Here is a 19,661-nt window from a genome sequence, read left to right on the forward strand (position 1 = left end):
TGTCAGCAGCACCTTCGCTCATGACAGAAGTCTCATGAGTCAAGACATTGAAATGTAAATGATGAATTAAAGTAATCTACAGTTGTTGCAAGACGTAAAAATCCTGCAGTAACTTATTTGGGCTTTGTCTCAATATTTTCTCTGCAGGCTCTCAGTTATCCTGGTCATTGGGTATTGTATCTGCTGGCTGTAGCTCAGGGCAACTGGCTTCGTTTCATGTTGAAGACCTCTCACCACTCATGCGTAGCCTTAGCCTCTTCAATCATGGATGTGTTTTGTTGTTCAGAGCAAACACTGACCTGAAACTGTAGTCAATCCAAATAGGAATGAAATGTCTGTTTGACACTGCAAAAAGTCTTCTGTAAACCACCTGGCTGAGTAACCAACACATCATTAAATGGCATTTCACTCATCTGTATTCACATAAAGATATTTTATCCACCCACATAAAAAGTGAAAATAAAGCCTGAGGACAGATTAGGGGTATAATGCTTTAATCTGGAGTGACACGTGGCTTCTGTTCAGACTCTCTTTAGCCTAAGGGAAGCAATATTTATTGCATAACAAAGCTTGAGGTACAGGCACAGTCAGTGCGATGTGCTTTGCCAGCTGGAGTGCAAATTTAAGGAGATATTTAAGGACATATTTTCCTGTGTTAATGGTTAAACAACAAGACAGGGTTTTGAAATGTTGAAGTGAGTTACTTTTTCTGTTACAGTTTGCTGACTCATAGCTCTCTTCAGCCTTGCCACTGCTGCAGAAGAAACATGGAAAACACCAAAGTGTCGGCTGACTGTTCAATTCAAAAATGACTCTTTCACAGCCTGTGATGACTCATTGCCTCAAAGTAAACAAAAATCAGATAGTTTCACTTGAGAGGAGATTTCCTGAATTGACATTTTGGAAGAGCAGGAAAAATAAAGGTTGGCGGAGGAGAGAGCCAGTGCACATCCACACATGCATCTGTGGTTTCAGTGTGTGGGAAAGAGTGACTCACCATTTGCACCTTTTCTTTTTCTTTGTGAGACCTTGTGGTCGTCGTGTAGGAAGCAAGACCCTGAAGACAAAGATGAGATTTGTAAAGGATCAGCATTGTAGTGATAACATGAGAAATCCTGTGATTCCTTCCGTTCCTTTAATGTTAATTAAAGTGTTAAACAATCTAATCCAAATAGTTTGATGTCTCTGGGATATTTATTACTTAAAAAGACACTGGGTATTATATTTATGCTGCCAATTTGATTGAAGTACTTTTGTTAATAGTTTTATTGAGAATGAAGGGTCGATGCATACTATTGATCACCTGTACTGATCATAGTCATATGCTGATGAAACATAACTGTCATGCAAATGTAGCACAGGAACAAAGTGTAATTCAGAGTTAAGACGGATTATTATTATTATTATTATTATTATTATTATTATTATCAAAGTTATACTACGTGAAGTTTAAGTGTGGGGAGGGAGAAAGTAATACAATATGGAAAGAAGCAGAGTTTTAAATGTACAATGTGAATGTCTTCCAAATTTGAGACTCACGTAATACGTAAGTATGTGTAGGCTACAATACGTAGTAAGCGTATTTGTGTTTGTGTGTCACTCACAATTCCCGTTATGCAGCATTATGATCCTGTTCTGTTTGGGGATTCTGAACTGATCTTTATTTTTTCCTTCTCATTTTGAATAATAACCTATAAACCAGATAAGCGGTGGAATGACGAGGGTGGTTGATGATTGGTGATTGAGTTGTGTGTTTGGCGTGTTTTCCGTGGTCCCTCTCTGCCTCCCCCGCACAATCAGAGCTTCGTCACCGCGCGTCACTATCGGCTGCAGGCTGCCGGACTCTGCGCACCGACTCCGGGCTGCGCTCATTCACACATCAAACGCACAGCAACATGTCGCAGTACACTCTGGGAGGTAAGTCACCTTAGATCTGTTTCTGCTGGTAAAATGGCTCTCACTGCCTGTGTTTACTTTATCAGAATGACTGGAAGGCACATGCAAGTACTTGGTTTGCTCAATATTTCTACCGGATTAGTCAGCAAAACAACTAAAGAATGTACAAATTCCAGAATTCCAGAGTTATTTGGAAAACAAAAAAATTCCCAATCCTGCAAATTTCTCAGCTGGAGTGGAGGCAGTGATTGATTGTTGTGCATTTAGAGAAGCGAGGCAGTGTGAGAACAGGCTGCAAGTCAGCACTGGGAATATGCCCCTTTATGTTTTGCAGCATTACTTGTTTGAATTTGTTTTAGATGATTTTGTTGGAATAAGAACAAAGAGCTGAAGACTGGAAATAGATTAATTTCTCCCTGTGCTTTATACATCTATTACTTTCTGTCAAAGTAAAGTAAACATATGCCATGTCGGTACCATTGTACTGCTTGATTTAGTGAAGTCTAAGCAGTCAGTGCAGACAGTAATTAACACAAACGGTCCAATGACTGGACCAGGATTCAACACTGCACGTCAGGCACAGCTCAGGTTTCATAATTACCTCATTTGGTCTACCAGATCCATGTTCACTGACCTGAGTCATTTGTCAGTTTGCCCATCAGCTTTTATATTAAGGCTGCTGCATTGACACACTCAGCACTTTCATCTCCTAATGGAAGCTGCCTGCCTGACAGCCGCTTCACTGGGACTGAATTAAATCTGTGTTGCTGACGGGCGAGGATCAGATCTGGAGGTGATTTCCTCTTTGTGGCGATGCACCTCAGAGAACCTTCACTCCCTGATAAGGCTTCTCCTTGTGATGATGCAAGGATTTGGCACTTAATGGGGTGCAAACTTAAACACGCTCCTCCTGATTTGTGTGTCTTGTCTTGTGTTGTAGGAATAAATGTTCTTACTTAGTTTACGCTGTTTCAGGCTGACGTAAGTGTTTGTGTGATAAATTGTTATATTGACATGATGGGAGTAATATGATAAGAAGATCATCCAAGAAAATTAAAAAAAGATGAATTACTATTGCTGCTTTTTTTGGAGCTACAAATGATGTCTGTTGTCAGTTACTGCCTGATCACTTTACCAGCTGTATTTTCTACCACAATCCACCACTGAGTGTGATGCATGAGTCATCAGGGTGCACCCTCACTGACTGACGCTCACTGGACATCAGGGTTTGGCTTTAACCTATTCAAGCCCACAGCCTCTTTGGTGACTCCATCAACAATAACAAAGCAATGTTTGGCACCAAAATATTGTGTGTTACAATTGCTAAGGTTTTTAGTGTGTAAACAGAGAAAGATCACAGGGGAATTTAAATGAAATGATGTAGAATCTTCGCCATAAAATGATGAAATTAATCTATAATCTTGTCAATATGGGAAAACGTTTTATCCATTATTTAGATAGTAGAGCTGTGCATGAATGTAGAGTAAAGTACTAAATTAAAGTAAATGAACTATGATAAATATGTGTGTACACAGAAACACTGACACTCATGCAGTCTGTGTTCTCTGCACCTCTGCTTTGGATCAAAGCAGCAACTGTGCCAATATCATTTATACAAAGGAAGAATTATGATGACAACCATGAGACATTTCCTCTTTAATCTCATCATGGAGCGCAGATACAACAAGATAATTGCTGGCGTCAGATGTCGTTAGATATTTCACAATGAACTGGCTGTGCTGAGGGTCTCTGTCTCACACACACACACACACACACACACACACACACACACACCACACAATTGTCCGATGCCTTTCTTGCTCCCTGTGACTCTGCTCTCTGTCTGTGTAGTTCACCTGCAGATAGTGCTGGCTGTGGGTCTGGCTGTGTTCTGCTACTGTCTGGTTGTTGGCTGCATCCTGTGCTGGCGTAGGAGAAAGAGCGTTTCCTCACAGGACAAGGAGGCATCTTTCTTGTCTCCTCATAAAGGTCCTGTTGAGAAAGTGACTGTGACCCTGACGCCGTCTCCATGCATACAACCTGTCAAGCAGCAGTATGAAGAGTTGGATGGTGACGTGCTGGAATTCCCCTTATCCAAAAGTAGCTCCTCCCCCTCAGAGGATGACCTCACTGCCTTGCCCTTTGACCCCAGCTCTACAAGGTCTACTGAGCTCGTCCAGTCCACCTTGTCTTCCTTTCCACTGCGACGGCTCAGCACACCAGCCGTTCCGTGCTCATCCGCTAAACCTCACGGTCGAGCCTCTCTGCCCTCCCTCACTAAGCTGAGCTTTGTGTCTAAATCTCGGCGGGTGATGGGTCGGCGCAGCACTGTGAGTGGAGAGAGTTTCCTTTACAATGAGAGCAGCAGACTGAATGGAGTCACCAAAGCTCCTATGCAGCATGGGGAGCCCAGTCCACAACAGTATGGCTCCAGCTCTCTCTCCCTCCCCTCCAAGCACGCTCCTCTCCTGCACTTCTCCCTGCTCTTCTCCTCCTCCTGCGGCACCCTGGTTGTCAACATTCTGGGGCTGTCAGGGGCCAGCCGAAGGCGAAGCGGGGTGTTCGTCCGGGCCAGTCTCCCTCCGCTCTGCCCCTCACCTCAGCAAATCACCTCGAGGCGCCGAAGCTTTGGCCCGGAGCTCCACAGTCACAGCTTTGTGCTGCAGGTGGGTTCTGTGGAGGAGCTCCGCACCTGCACTCTGAGACTGGCTGTCTACAGCAGGGACTTCTCAGGCCTGAGAGAAGCCGCCCTGGGGGTGGTGGAAATTACCTGTGAGCAGATGGATTGGGAGCCGGACACCACAGCTACATACACCAGGCAGCTCAGCCCGACCAAAAGCAAGTTGAAAAAGGTATGTGGCAATTTTATGTTAATTTATGTATTTTAGAATAAAACCTGTACGCCATATCATCATCTTAATAAAACCCAAGATGGACCTGTGCTTTCATAGACCCGAACCCACTGTCAGCCATCTCCTGGCCCAAATGCACCACTTTTCAATTAAGGAGGACCAAAAACTATCATCAAGCCCCATTTAAGATAGTATTTTGGTATGTTCCGATTAATTCCTGTTATGAAACACCTCGTCTGGCTAAGATCCACAGCAGTTTCATCAAATCTACCGTAACGCCATTGCTGCAACTCTGTTAGTTTAGATGAGATCATTGCTGGGCGTTAGATGACATCACTTGTCTTGTTGTAAAGTTTGTTCGATGACATCAGTATCACTTATCCAAGAGCCTGGTTCTTGTTGATGGTTTTGGAAGCGACACAGTTTTTGGACTCGAGCTTTGTCACACACACATAGAACCTTGGACTTTGTAACTTTATGTTTTTGAATAAAGTGTCTAAAGGAAGTCACTCTGGTCTTGCTGTGTGCATGACAAACACTTTGCCCAGCTTACTGACGAAGCGACACATCAGGAAGAGACACGTCACTACATTGCACACAACTATCACAGAAATCAACATTCTCCATTTTCCGACGACTTAACAGATGTAAAAACAATGCACACAAGCCTATAAATATCCCATATCGTGTTTTATCCATGCAGGAAATAGCATCTAATCAGCTCTCCCATTAGCCCTTTTTTCCACTGTTGTTAGACATGGTGACATTGATGTTAGTGACTGCAGAGCAAACACGCAGCACGCTGTGATTTGGCAGCACACCCACATCGTGCCCTCTGCGGCTGTTAAGAAATGCTGCTGGAGGGCAATAATAACAGACTGCTAGAGGGAGGGGTCTCGCTGGGCTTTGCCAGAGAGGCGTTTTGTATTCTGGGACGGCAAGCCAATACAAATATAAACTGCAGTGGAAATACATTCTCAGATTCAGGTCTATTTAACCTCCTTCCTTCCTTGTCCAAGTCGGCACATAAACACGTTTACACACCATTGCCGTCCTCTCCCCGAGTAACAGCGGCTGCCAGGCGTGAATATCTGGAGCTGTGTGTGTTTGTGTGTGTGTGTGGCGGTGTAGCAGGAAGAGCTCAGGTGTGAAGCAACCCAAACAAATGATGAGCGAGACGCGGCTAAGTTATATCAGCTCACGGGATTTATAGCAAAACATTAGGCTTTAATGGAATGAGCCCAGCAGGGACCTTTGGCATAAATTATATAATGCTGCATCACAGCACTTTGCTTTGGGGGATGACTTAGCAGGAATTTGAGGACTGTTCATTATAAAGGACCTTTAAGTGATTAAAGAGCAGCCCGGTGAGAAGAGGGGAGTCAGGGTTTTTTTCTCACATTGAGCAGCATTCAGTATTCAATGTCTTTCCTTCAGTATTTCACTTCACTGAAGTTCTAAACATACATGTTAATACCATGTAAATAGCCACGACAACCCCATTTAACAGGTAGATGTGTAGATTCTGTACTTTAATATATGGACATTAAAATGGGTCTTTCCTTGAATGGTCAATCACTTTAAATCATATAGGAAAAATGTCACTTGTAATTAAAAGCACCTCACAATTTCAATAAAATCATTTATTTTTGAAATGACTTTTAACATAGCAGCATTAGCACGGATGTAATTCATTAAAGTAATCCAATATTCAACTACTTATTGATTAGATTAATAATGTAAAGGCATCTGTCAATGTTAGACCTGTTTTTCCTTCAATGCCAACTCCTCCGTGCTTTGGTCAATGCATGACTCACAGTCAGCGTCTGTTATGTAACCCACTCAATTCTTATTTAATTGCCTTCCATGAAACAGTTTGCTACTTTACTTTTACCAAAATATCAGAATGACCTTGCTGAGCTGAGCGTGACCTTATTTACACTCTAACGTGATATAAACACGCTTTGGATAAATGCTTTGGATGACTTGTGCAAATGTAACTTAGTATCACTTTTTGACAGTGTCGATCTAAAACCACAGTAAATATTAAAATCAAGAGGCAATTTTGGCAATAAGAAGTGACAGAGGAGCCCATGGATAATAGTGAGAGGTTTGTATTAGTTGCTGAGTTGAATGACCCTGAGTTCTGTGGTTTGTTATATATGTAACGCTTTGATAGAAAAGACACAGATGAAGCCTGACAGTGCAAAAAAGGATTTTGGAAGCTGCACAGGCCAGAGTTTGGAAGCCCATTGGAGTTTGACATCTAATGGAATGTGAAAAAATATTTCTCTTCTGCAAACGTGCAGAAATGCAAGAAATGTGTTTCCTTGAGGGTCCCTTAGATGAAGTGCTAATGACAGAGAGGGGCAGTGACCCGAAACTCACAAGCTGGACAAAATCCACTTCTGTAGAGAAGAGACGCTGAGACGCTGGCGGGCTAAATAATACCAAGCCAGTCGCCTGTGACTCACTGGACCCCCAACAATGCAAGCTAATGGAATGTGACATCAACTCAAGATGGAAATTACTATTCCACTTGTGCATTATCTGCAACTTCCATCTTAAGTGCCTCAGCGTATGAAAACCTCAGGTCAAATGAGAGGTTATGTTTGTGTGTTGAGGTCCAGTATGTGGATTTTTGCATCAATTTTGCATCATTTCCAATCCCTCGCTTTTGTCGCAAGACTCTCTCGCCAGTGTTGTTTGCTATGTTGCTTGTGTCTGCCTCTTGAATCTGTCATTTCACTTTCATGCCTGTGTTATTATTTAAGCTATGATTTTCTAGTCCCAAACCCCAGGATGGAGTAACTTGCCACAGTATCCGACACCCAGACACCTTCAGGCGTGGAAAGTGAAACTGAAATTATTGCTGCAAAATCTGAGACCAAATTTTTAAGTTGAATCTGGTTGGTGTAGCCTGAGCCTGACCTGAAGTCACTGTCATTTGTGTCATTATCCCTTGTTGTCTGTGTTGTATGACTGTTGCTTTATTGCATCTTGTCGGTTGTCTCTGCGTTGTTTGTGTTGTTTAACTGTCTTTTGTTGGTTGTATTTAACTTTGTCTGAAGTCGATGAACATAGATGATCAACAGAATCTAAGAAAAGAAGCAGCAGACACATCAACATCAACACACTTTATGGCACAAGGTCAACCATTTAATGACAGCACAGTCTTTGTCAGTGAATGAATTATTATATCCCTCAGATGAAAAGAAGACTGTAAAACTCACAGTCTCTCCCTGATGAGTTGATCCCACTTTGACAGGCGGTGATTCATTCTTAATCACTCTGAAGGCGAATTCAACCTTTGATTCTAACACTATTAGATAGTTTCTCTCACTCTATTCTTCCCATTCCGTATAAAAAGAGACACATTTATATGCATGTGGTTTGGATGCTGTGGTATTTTTTTCTCTCCTTTGTTTCATTTAAATCCCCAACTTTGCAAGGATGAAGGGAACATCTGCTTGGTGAAAGAAGACATGTGCCCCTCTTCCTCACTTTCCCTCGCTTCCTTTGTCTCACTGTTTTCTCTTCCTTCCCGTCCTCAGAGTTTGAGTTCACAAGAGACGCTGGGTCACAGGAAGAGTTCGGTCTGTGTCCCGCGGGCTTTGGGACAACTCTTTGTTCTGCTGCAGTACCAGACGGTGGCCCAGCGCATCAAGGTGATGGTGCGGAAGGCTGAGAACTTGGCCAAGCTCACACGCATCCCAGGAGCTCCAGGTAAAGACAGAGTCCTTGAAAGGCACGCAGCAAGTCTGACATCACTTATTCTACTTCATTTGCATAATTGGAGTAATAAGTAGAAGTTATAAAGGATAATTATAAGTATTTTATTGATAAAGACTTATTTTGCATTTTAAAGAGGAGATGTTTGGTAATTTCCCCCCATTTCTTGGTGTTGTAACGAGTGGATTAATGAGTTTCATGCACATTGAAGCATGTGGAATCATCCTTAAAGTACAGTACTGCTCATAAGACTTAAAAGACTCACAACCTCTAGCTCTATTGCCCCATCCTCAGTCAGACACAGACCGGATCTCTGAGTGAGTTGCGGTATAATCAGGTTAGGAACTGATCAGTCTGGGTTCATTTCCCCTCCATTCTGTGTCATATCTCTCTGCTGTAATGATACTGGATAGTTAGAGGCAGGAACAAGAGACCTACAGTAAGAACCATCTATCTCTTTGGAATAGCAAAGAAACTGCTCACGTCAAAGTTGATGTGGTTCGCTTACATTTAAGGCTTTTGCGAAGAATAGAGGATGCTTAACATCTGTCAAAATACCTTAGAGAATGTCTTTGCAGATGTGTTTGCCTTACAATGATGCAATAGACCGTAGTTTTAGTTCTAAATCCAATCTGCATGCCAAGTAAAATAAAAGGATTTGCAAGGGAAATCATATTGTGTATGTGAAGGAATGGCTGAGGTTTATAATGATGTGAATCTTTGGACCATTTCAAGTTAAAAACATCACAGCATGTAAGATGACATTTAAGGACCACCCAGAATGTGAATTTCATCAAATCCCTAACCTGTCTAAAATGTGCGGTTTTGTTTTTCCCCCACAGATCACTACATTATCATCAACCTGCGTCAGGATGGAAAGGTGATCGACACTAAAGAGACCAGAGGGGTGAGTGGTCCAAACCCGGTCTGGAACGCTCCATTCCTGTTTGATCTGCCCCCCGGTGACATCACCCAGCTGCCACTGATCCTCGAGTTTATTGTGATGCAGGTAGAAGCTTTAAGTATTTTATTTTATGTTATGTTATGTTATTTTATTTATTTTTAATTTCATTTAATTTCATTTAATTTTTTATTTGGGTCAAAGCATTATATAGTCGCTTGAAATATGGAATCAAATTAGAAGACATCATACATACACCTGAACCTTTATGCACTTGATCTTCTATGGTATCAACAGGGCCGCCTCTACACGAAAAGCAGCATTCTGGGCCGTGTGTTGATTGGCAGTGACGCTCCAGAGGAGGGACAAGGACACTGGAAGGAAATGTGCACCCGGGGTCAAATGGAGACGGCCCGCTGGCACTCCATCCAGTCATACATGCTGTGAGACTGATTGACAGCCTGTGGGACGGGCTTAGTGTCCCTCCACGCAGTGAGAGCATCCTGGTTTCGACAAACAGTGAGAGGTGGACAGCGGGTTGTGTAATTTTAGCTGGTTTTCTCTGTTGTCGATTATTGGTCACGATGTTTAAGTATGTTTTTGCCCATGTTACGTATAAACAGATGACGGCTATGAATGAATTATCAGACAATTACCAGGTCAAACTAATGGAGGAGAGAGTGGCAGCAACACTAGCCTCCTCACAAACCTTTGGATGGTCCGTGTGTACGTGCAGGGCTGTGGAGAAAGAAGCACTGAGCAGTGGGGGAGATATTTTGGACTAATTTGTGCTCCGCACATGGTCACTGATTTACCGCAGTAGAGGGTGCTGTTTCCTGCCTTATCTTACATTGTTTGCTGTGGGTCACTGGTGAGGTGTAGCGGGTCATTTGGATCACAGGTGAGGCAGGAAACAGCGCCCTCTACGGTTCCCAGACGGTGCTCCAGTACTGACCGAGCACAGGCAGAAAATATCCCCATCCCCCTCGAGCACTGGGAAGCCTCCATTCCCCTGAGCTGATATATTAAGGAAGCAGGAGACGAAGGCAGAGGAGCAGCATTATATCGACAGTATTCCACATCACTGCATTGTCTGTGTGCTTAGCTCCACAGTGATTTTCGAAAAATGTTGTGAAACTGTCATTCTGGCCGTTTGAAGTCGTGCTGTTGTTGTGGTTCTCTTTGTATTCACTCTAATGTTGATGCGTTACTACAACTCCACGCATTCTGAACAGTTTGCAGTGAGCGTTGTTGTTGATGGGTGCCACTCAGCCTGTGGTTCACTGTGATGTAAACCTGTGCCAGTAAACGCGTCTATAGGGATGTCCAGCATTCAGACTGAGTTATAGAGGCCTCTCTTTTTGTGGCATGCTTACTTAATTAATGGTTTAGTTTGAAAGGATTCAGAGTTGTGTTGGTTTTTCAGACACTACGTATGAGCTATGAACTATACTAACATGGATGTAATGTCTAATGTTTGATTATCTGCAGGCCTACTAATGCACATAATGATGGTTACCACTATATCTTATATTGATGCACAGATGGATAAACAGTAAAAGGATTTTTCTGGAGTTAGTTCTGCATTATGGTTGTTCCGTTGTGTTCCTGTGGACATGTCGTCTTTGTCACATGGCTGTGATCATTAAAAAAAACATTATCACGATTAAATTCTGTTATTGATCATCATCTGTGGTAATCCGCGTTACTCGTTTGCTCTGGCTCCATTTTGTTATTGAGTGCCATCTTAAAACTGTCTCTGGAGCTTTGATTGATGAGGTTGCTCGCTGCGACGGAGGACCCAGAGATGAATAATATTATTGTAACATTATTGCCTGATGACTTTGGAAAACAGCTGAAGTGCATTAGCATAGACTGAAATGAAATGGGCTACACTTATGCCGGCTGACATTAGTGTTAGAGTGAAGAGACAGTGATCAGACTACAGATGTAAGAAATGTAAGAGTTCACTTTTATTCAGATATTGATGATTTCAAGGCTGAATATGAACATTCACATCAACCGGTTTAAAGCCAAATTCACACAAACTACATATATAGCTTTGGTCAAAATGATAAAGTAGTGTAGAAGTAGTAGAATGTAGAATGATTAAGAATAAGCAAGCATGATTACGTAAATTCAGCACAAGTGAAAATAATGTCAACATTTTCCCCTACTTCTTTTATAAGGAGTATCACCAAATCTATTTTCTAACCATTTTTAATGTGGAACTCCAACATTTGTTATTTGGATACTGTGATAACCAACTGTGTGCTGCTTGTTTAAACAGCAAATCAGTCAGATATCAAAGCAATTTTAATTTGTTTGTTTACTATTCAAATTGAAATGGTACCGTTCCACTGAGCAGCAGGGAGACAGATGTTTTCACAGATTATTCCAGTAAGAGAATGATGGAATAATAGCGTCTTCGCTAGATGATCCTTTACTGGAATATGGGGTGTTTTCTCATTCATAGCTTCGAAGCAGAACGGTTAATAAAAAAAATCCTCCGGATAAGTGGTTCCATTTTTCGAACTTCATTGGACCAAGTCCTCGAAAAAGGAATTGTTGCTCTGATTCAATCTCATGTTTATGTGTGTGGCTCAACATGACACAGAATATCTCAAAGGCTTTTGCAGGCCTGCAAATTAATCAAAAATGATTAAATAGATAACATTATAGGGGGAAATGGGTAAATTGTCTTTATACTTGCTTCCATTCTCCCATCTCCAGTCAGATAATCTGGTTTTGATAAATATTTATGCTTCACAACAAAATCTTCTAGTCACTGTTCCTGAACTCGGTGGGTAACATCCCCTCTTCATAGTTATAAATATCTAAAGATTATGCAATATAACTCCAAGGGAGATGTTTTTGTCGCATCAGATCACGCACAAAACAGTACGTACATACATACACATTTGTGCATACACACCCACGCAAAAAGGTACGTCTCTGCTTGTTGTGATTCTGAAATCCATCTCAATGTTTAAAACGTGGAAAGATGTGGAAAGATGATTTGTCTGGCAGGCCCAGTTGGATGGAAAGCACATCCTCACACTTAATTACCTCCATCACATCACATCCTTGCTTCCTGTTGAGCTTTTTTTCTCGCCTCTGCGGCAATTTCTTTCAAACTACTATTTGCACATCGTCTGTGGAGTCCCCGCTTCCCTTCACTGCTTCTATAGCGCTTTGGAATAAAACACGTCACATGCGAAGGCGCACAATAACACATCTGACAGAGTAAAGCATATAATACAGTCGCACAGTCTCAGATCTGCCCAGGGGGGAGGACGACGATGTTTGAAGATCTGTTTGAGTTGCTTTATCTTTACGTACACACACAGGGAGCTGTTAGATCACATTTACCACAAAACAACAAAGTGCATACATATGTGTGTATGTAAAATAGAGAAGGAGTGTGTCTGTGTTGCATTACATCTGAAACAGTATGTAAACATGAGCATGTACAGTATGTTTGTGATAATGTTTTCCCCTGTTTTTGGCATGAACAACAAGGCTTCATTCGTTGACTCTCTGCAAGTCATTGGCCGTCGACACGCCTTTGCAATGCAACAAAACATAATAGGAATGTGGACAATGCAGTAAAGAAAGTGTAAGAAAAAATAAACACTAACTTGAAGGAGGTAGATAACACATGGAGGGGGAAACTGTTCAAGAGCTCATTACAGGAGCTTGGAAGTAGAGCGTCACAGTGTGTATGAACAGAACAGCGCTGGAAGTCTGCTCTAGAACTTTGTGAGTAAAGGTCGGATTTGCGCAAAAAATTTACACGAAAGCACAAAACACCTAAAGGTAAATTCCAAAATCAATGTGGATGTTACTGATTTGCCATGACTATTAAAAATGTCTCATGCAATTATTGACTTGAACTTCCGGAGCAACTCACTAACTATTGATTGTGTGTTAACATTATTGATCTGCATGTCTACCTGCCTGTTCACCCGTCTGACTGCGCTCTGGGTAGACATTAGTCACATGTGTCCTCCATTACAGCAAACAAATCACATCAAGATAATCATATTAGATTGTGGGAGAGCACCGGCATGGTTGTTTTTTGCAGGAGAACGTGTGTTGTGTGGTGTTGTGTAGCATTAATGTGTATCGTGTTGTTATCTAAAATCAGGCTTTTAACTGAGGATGACGTCTTTTTTATGACTTGTTTAGTGAGCTGTCATTAAAAACAAGCAGGGGAGGTTTTCTCTTCTCTTCTCTTCTCTTCTCTTCTCTTCTCTTCTCTCTTTTTTGGGCGCAGCAGCTGTGGGAGTGAAGCAAACTAATGATCTCCAGCAAGCTTATTAGCCATCTAACATCTTCCACGCTGCACTGTGGGTCGCATCCATGACTCACACTTTCACATGTTGCCTTCATCCAATCACAGGTTTACATTGAGTACTACTGCCAATTACTGTCTACCTGCTTTTGTTTGAAAAATGTGTGTGCGCGTGTGTGTGTATTTTGAAAGAGGAGGCGTGGCTATGCAGCACCTTCGCTCAGAATCGTTTGGTACTTTTATGATGATTTCAGAACTTGTAACACATTTTTCCCAGTTTGAACAAAAGAGGAGACTTAACTAAGAAATCTCCTCTCCAAATCCATTCCTTTCTTAAGCCAGAGTGCTGAATGTGCCTTGACCTTGTGTTCTAATTTATTGGAAGCTGGAAGAAGCTGCAACAGCATTTAGTAGCTGGTTAGTTTCAGTGGATTGACATTTGGAATTCTCATTTTTCTATGTCAGCAAAAAGAGAATCTAGTTATTTTAGTCCCATTTGCAGGTTAAATTATGTAGGTTTGCTATGAGTTCAGAAAGCTTGTAAAGTTCCATGCACTCAGTGAGCAGCCAGCACAATCTAAAACAACACTGCAGCCCTGCAATAAAACTTTGTGAAGCTCACAGTTTTTGTTGCAGGAGCATACAGACTTGCTGATTTAACTAAATTGGACTTTTTTCGAGGTCAAAGTCAATGCTTATGCTGTGTTATATTATATTACACTGAAAGGTGTTTCTGATATTCTCCTCTAAATCTGTATGTGTGGGTGGACAAATCAATTAGGGCTGGATAAAAACTGTCTTGGAGAGGAATTGGAGCAAATAAGTGTAGAAAAATGTTTTCATTTATGTGGTTTATTAACATTGGTGTTAACTTAAATTTAATTTTTTTTTGCAGCGATTTGCATTCTTTATAATCTCTTGATCTGACATATCATTTCCTGTCCAGACTGTGGGAGCTGTGAAAGTTTGACTATGATTCATATTAAACCTACTTGACCGTTGCCCTCTTGTGGATCTCTGAGGTAAAGCTTCTGGAATGTAAAACTCACTGTGACAGCAGGTCAGAAAGTATGTGTGTGTGTGCATCGGTATGTGTGTGCAGCTGTATATATGTATGTATGCTGTATACTCGTGTGTATTTGTACGCACTGTGTGTGTGTGTAAATGTGTACGTGAGTGTTATGGTGCAATGTATATTTACCTGAATGAATCTATACATGAACACTTTTGTTCGTGTGACTGAAGGCCTGTGCTGTGTGTGTCCGTGTGCGATAGTGTGTGTGCGTGTATTATGAGGCCAGTAGTTTTTATATCTTTTCCACAATCTTTTATAATTATGCTTCCACAATCGCATAGTATAGCCATAATTTTCCACAGTTGCATGCATAGTCGATTACAAATCTAATATCATATGGCATCACTTGCTCTTTATGTGTTTTGTTTGTTTATTGACATTGTTGTTCTGTGCTGTGAGTGAAGGGACTAAACTGAATGTAGAAATACTTTCTGCTTTGCTTGTTAAAGGAGCTGAAATCGCAAACAACAAACTCAAACAACATCCAAGCCACTGAGCCCAGGGACAGTAACAAACATAACCACATATGTTATGTTCTGTATCTGCAGCATCATGTGAAATATTCATAACCCAGGCATGCTGGGTTTGATGAAGCGATATTTTAAAAACGCAGATGTTTACATTTCTTTTGCTGTTATAATCTGCAGTCCGATTCTCTACAGAATTAATTAGCTCCAGAAATGATAGTAAGTTAACATGAGTCAGTTTGTGGTAAACATGTGTTTCCTGTTATAGCTTCAAACTATCACAGAAATCTGGCTTAGTGAAGATTCAAAGCATCTTTATAATTTACACTCTTACAATTAGGTTCCTTTTATAAGAAGAGACTGGGAGTGAAACTCATTTACTCAAATTGTCTCTCTTACACACACACACACACACACACACACACACACACACACACACGCACACACGCGCAATCACAAACCATAACGGCGCTTCAAAGGCTTAGCTGTCACATATACTTCGCCAGCAGCCAACTTAAAGTTCAGTCACACAGTTCAGGTGAATGAGGCAGTGCACCCCACGCTGCCCTCCCACCCTACCCCAACCCACACACACACTCTAAGAAAGCTGCTGTTTCCATTGTGCTGAAACACAATAATGCCACAGTTTGATCTGTGTCAAAACAAACACTTCCCGACTCGCTGCTCTTTGAAGGCAAAATCCTGCATTTGATTTTGCCAAATCCCTTGTGCGAGTGAATGTTACATGAGAGACAATGTGTGTGTGCATGGCCTCGTGTGTGGGTGAGTGTGTGTGTGTGTGTGTGTGTGTGTGTGTGTGTGTGTGTGTGAGCCCACACATCTGGAGCCCACTAGAGACATAGCAGGACCTAGTAGAGGATCACAGAGCCAGAACTGAGATCAGATTTGCCGCCGTGCCTCTTTTTTCTCCTTCATAGGAAGATTAATGAATGCTCCGTCATGGTTAGAGCAGCCTTCACGCCCCCTCATGCCCATTCATGACTTTAATGCCTCTGGCTCAGGTTGCTCTTGGACCTGAAAGCACAGATCGGTCAGAGGTCTTGACTCTGTCGACGTCAGATCACGCTGATGAGTGTTGACAGAGACGCTGTGGAGGTTACAAGTTGTTGGTGGGGAGACAGGAATGAATGTTGAATGTGTTGCTGGTTTCCTTTCCAATTTTACAAAATGTCATGATTTTCAGGTTATTGACATCTGAACTAGGTCACTGACATGCTTGGATTTCCATTTTCTTATTTTCATTTCATCCACCTTGAAAACTTCACAATCCAAATTCACACATTCATCCACTTCTATTCTTACCTTCCTGCAGCACCTCTGTGCACACTGATGACGAGCTCGCAGTGCAACCCTGAATATTCTCCTACTATATTGTTAGTAAATTATTAATTTAATTCAATTAACTATAATAAAGCATACAAATACACATTATAATAAAAGCACTTATTGTTATTATGCATTCTTTGTAGTTTAAACTTGTTTTATAATATTTGTTAACATTGTAAAAATAACCTTATAAACTCCAGATTTTGTTCAGGGCAGCTGTAGGGAAGAATAGTGAGAACTACACTCAAGTTGTATTAAAGACTGAAAGCAGAGCAGCTGGACTCAGTGTGTCTCTCTCCTACATGTAAACAATGGTCCAGGCATCGTTAAGCAAAAACACATGAAACTTGTTTCTGTTCAAACGATCACCATTGTGTTCGCAGACCGGCCCTTCTGCACGGAATTCTGCCTTGCTGGCCTCCACAAAATGTTGGGAATTCTGAGGATGCCACGACAGGGTGCTATTAGTGGTGTTCACCCTGGAGGATTGCAGACCATTGAAGGACCACATGTAAGGGCCCCGTGGCTCTGGGGCCTTATTATCCTTTTTTTCTGCATTAAAAATAGGCAGAATCGTGTTAGTAAAGCATTAGTTGTTACGATGACAAAATCAGCAGCTTGTTAAGACTTTCTCAATGAAAGGTCACACTAATTTGTTTTCTGTGATCATAAAATCAAAGCCTTAAACCATAGTTGTTGTGTCCTTTGTTTCCCTCTAAACACATCATGCTGTGAACCTGTTGCTCAAAAGTTACTTCATGTATAATTTTTGTAACGTGACCCCTGGCCTGACCTTCAGACCAGAACTTTTTAAAACCAGACGTCGACCACTTCCTGTTTACCAGCTGCAGGCACACATTGCCACTCCTTTGTTCTTCCCTTCTCTCGCTCTTTCTTCTCTCCTCCATGGCCCACAAGCGTTTGTACCTCTCATTCACTTGCTTCTTTTATTATTGGGATAATGTATTTGGACCCATGACAATAGCATGAGACACTAACTCAACCCAAGACAGAACATCATCTGGACCTGGCTCAAGTCTCAGTTCCTTGGAACTGAACGGGCCCACAGATGTTATTGAATCATTGTTGTTTCACTTCTTTACGTCATTGAAAGAAGGAGCAGAAGGATACTTGCATATTGATTTGATTTAGTTCAAAGTTGAGATTACTTATCTAATAAAAGTGAAATAAGCAGCTCCTTTAACTCATCTGATCCTGATCTCAGCATTACTGCACCCGTGTCTCTTGCTGTTGGGGTTCCACATCAGTGGTGGCTGCCGGCTCCTTTTTGTTACCTGTTCAATAATGCAGAAAGTTGCCTTAGTGACACAGCAGCTAGTGACACACAGATGCACAGGCAAAGACTCAATGAGTGTAATTATGTTTGGACGCCATCGGCTCCAAAGGAATGATTCATGCTCCGTATGGATCCATCGCCGCCTCTTCTTAACTCGTCAAAGGGTAATCAGCACATAAGCACACTTGTAAATCTGACGGATTACTATCATCAAATACTGAGAAAGGGGCATTCGCTATGATGTTAATATTGTTCTTCAAGTAGTGAGACTCTCTAACAGTTGATGAAGAGCAACTCAGAATACACCTGACTTTCAGTTTCCCATCTTCCCATCCTACATTAGTGTAACCGTCTGCTCCGTGCTCTCCACACTGCTCCCAGCCAGGGAACGCCGTCATATCTGCGTCACATCAGCTGTGTTCGCCTGCCAGAGGAAATAAATAAATAGGAGTAAACCAATAATGGAGGTCAGATGATTTTGTGACAATGAGTTTAGCAGACAGATGCCAGAATCAACATGTGATACACAGAACGTCGGTTCTAACGTTGGGTTTTAAGACTTTCCAGGTTTTTGATAAAAGAAACAAACCAGCCTGTATCGCTGCTTTCTAACGCCTTGTGTGTAAAAAGAGATCCATCATTATTCATATTTATTTATTTACAAAATGCCAGTTTGTTCGTACTGATTTACTCTCCAGAGCGACGCACCTCCAATTCTGTGCCAAACTGCAAATCAAAGTCACAGAACCCAAACAGGAGATGTTACAACAATGATAATGTATGACAGAGAAAATATATGTACGAGTGTGTGTCAAGCAGTGTGTGTGTGGGCTGCTTCCTGTTTTTACTCTTCATCACGGTGAGAGGTGAATGTATGCACAGGGGCACAGAGACCACACACACAAGCCAACTCATTCACAACATTTGTAGCACACAAACACACACACATTTAACAAACACACACACACACATCTATTTGCTTCTGATAAGAGGCATTGGAGCCGACAGCCCCTTTGCTATGATTATGTAATCAACTTCACACGCTGCTCCATCAGTGCACATGTGTGAATGATATCTGCTGTTTCTCTGCAAACATCGGACCGGATCCAACACACATCACAGAGGAGCATGACCCAAATATTCAAATCCAAATACGCCTATCAAGTAAAATAGGACCTTGGGGCTTTGCTTGGGACCATTTGCCAGTTTGCTGAATAAGTGCCTTTGAGCATGGCAGCTGTTCCATGCCAGTTTATATTCTGCTCTTTCCCTGTTGTGTTAATTTACTAGATTAAAGGGGTTAAAAGAACAGTTTGCACTAAGACCAAAAAAAGATGTCCTTTTTTCACTTAGTTTCTTTTTTCATCACTTGTTCAGTAAATAGACTCACAGCAGATACACTCTGTAGGTCAAAGCCTCAATGGACCAGAATGCAATGCAGCAGTGAGGTTTGATAAAGGAAACACACTGGTGTTGCATTCTGACAAACTCTCACAACTCAACAAGAATTTTCATTGCAACTTATTTAGAGTGAATCAATAATGGATGAGATTGAACTCTGTAAGTGATTTTTCCACTGATTCTGTTCCTTCAACTGCAGTAGACAGACTGTCGCCCCTCATCAGCTGGATGCCATTAACACACTTTAATCATATTTAATTTATCTCCATTTGTACAAATCATCACTGTCTAATGACACGACTCCCTCTGTACTTACAGTCTGCATATTAACGCGATGACAGACTTCCTCAAAACTTCCAAGTGGCCCATTTTACAAGGAGCAGTGAATGAGGATGA

The 19,661-nt window shown here is 41.7% G+C and overlaps 1 protein-coding gene across 1 annotated transcript; it reads left to right on the forward strand.

Moving 5' to 3' along the window:
- The first annotated feature begins 1,857 nt into the window (after positions 1-1,857).
- Positions 1,858-11,009, forward strand: LOC143004848 (synaptotagmin-5). The gene is made up of 5 exons (XM_076156006.1): positions 1,858-1,917; positions 3,748-4,748; positions 8,303-8,474; positions 9,323-9,489; positions 9,679-11,009. Exons 1-5 carry the CDS (start codon positions 1,896-1,898, stop codon positions 9,826-9,828), a joined length of 1,512 nt encoding a protein of 503 aa, XP_076012121.1. The 5' UTR covers positions 1,858-1,895; the 3' UTR covers positions 9,829-11,009.
- The last annotated feature ends 8,652 nt before the right edge of the window (positions 11,010-19,661 follow it).

This window comes from Genypterus blacodes, unplaced genomic scaffold (genome assembly GCF_046128005.1).
Source record: "Genypterus blacodes isolate CSIRO-AG114 ecotype Tasmania unplaced genomic scaffold, CSIRO-AGI_Gbla_v1 ptg000067l_1, whole genome shotgun sequence".
Taxonomy (NCBI): domain Eukaryota; kingdom Metazoa; phylum Chordata; class Actinopteri; order Ophidiiformes; family Ophidiidae; genus Genypterus; species Genypterus blacodes.

Excerpts from the sequence above, each read along its gene's own strand:
- LOC143004848 (XM_076156006.1), top strand. The coding sequence starts at position 1,896 with ATGTCGCAGTACACTCTGGGAG. Across the intron at positions 8,475-9,322 it reads ACGCATCCCAGGAGCTCCAG|ATCACTACATTATCATCAAC; the intron begins GTAAAGACAGAG and ends TTTCCCCCACAG. Across the intron at positions 9,490-9,678 it reads TCGAGTTTATTGTGATGCAG|GGCCGCCTCTACACGAAAAG; the intron begins GTAGAAGCTTTA and ends TGGTATCAACAG.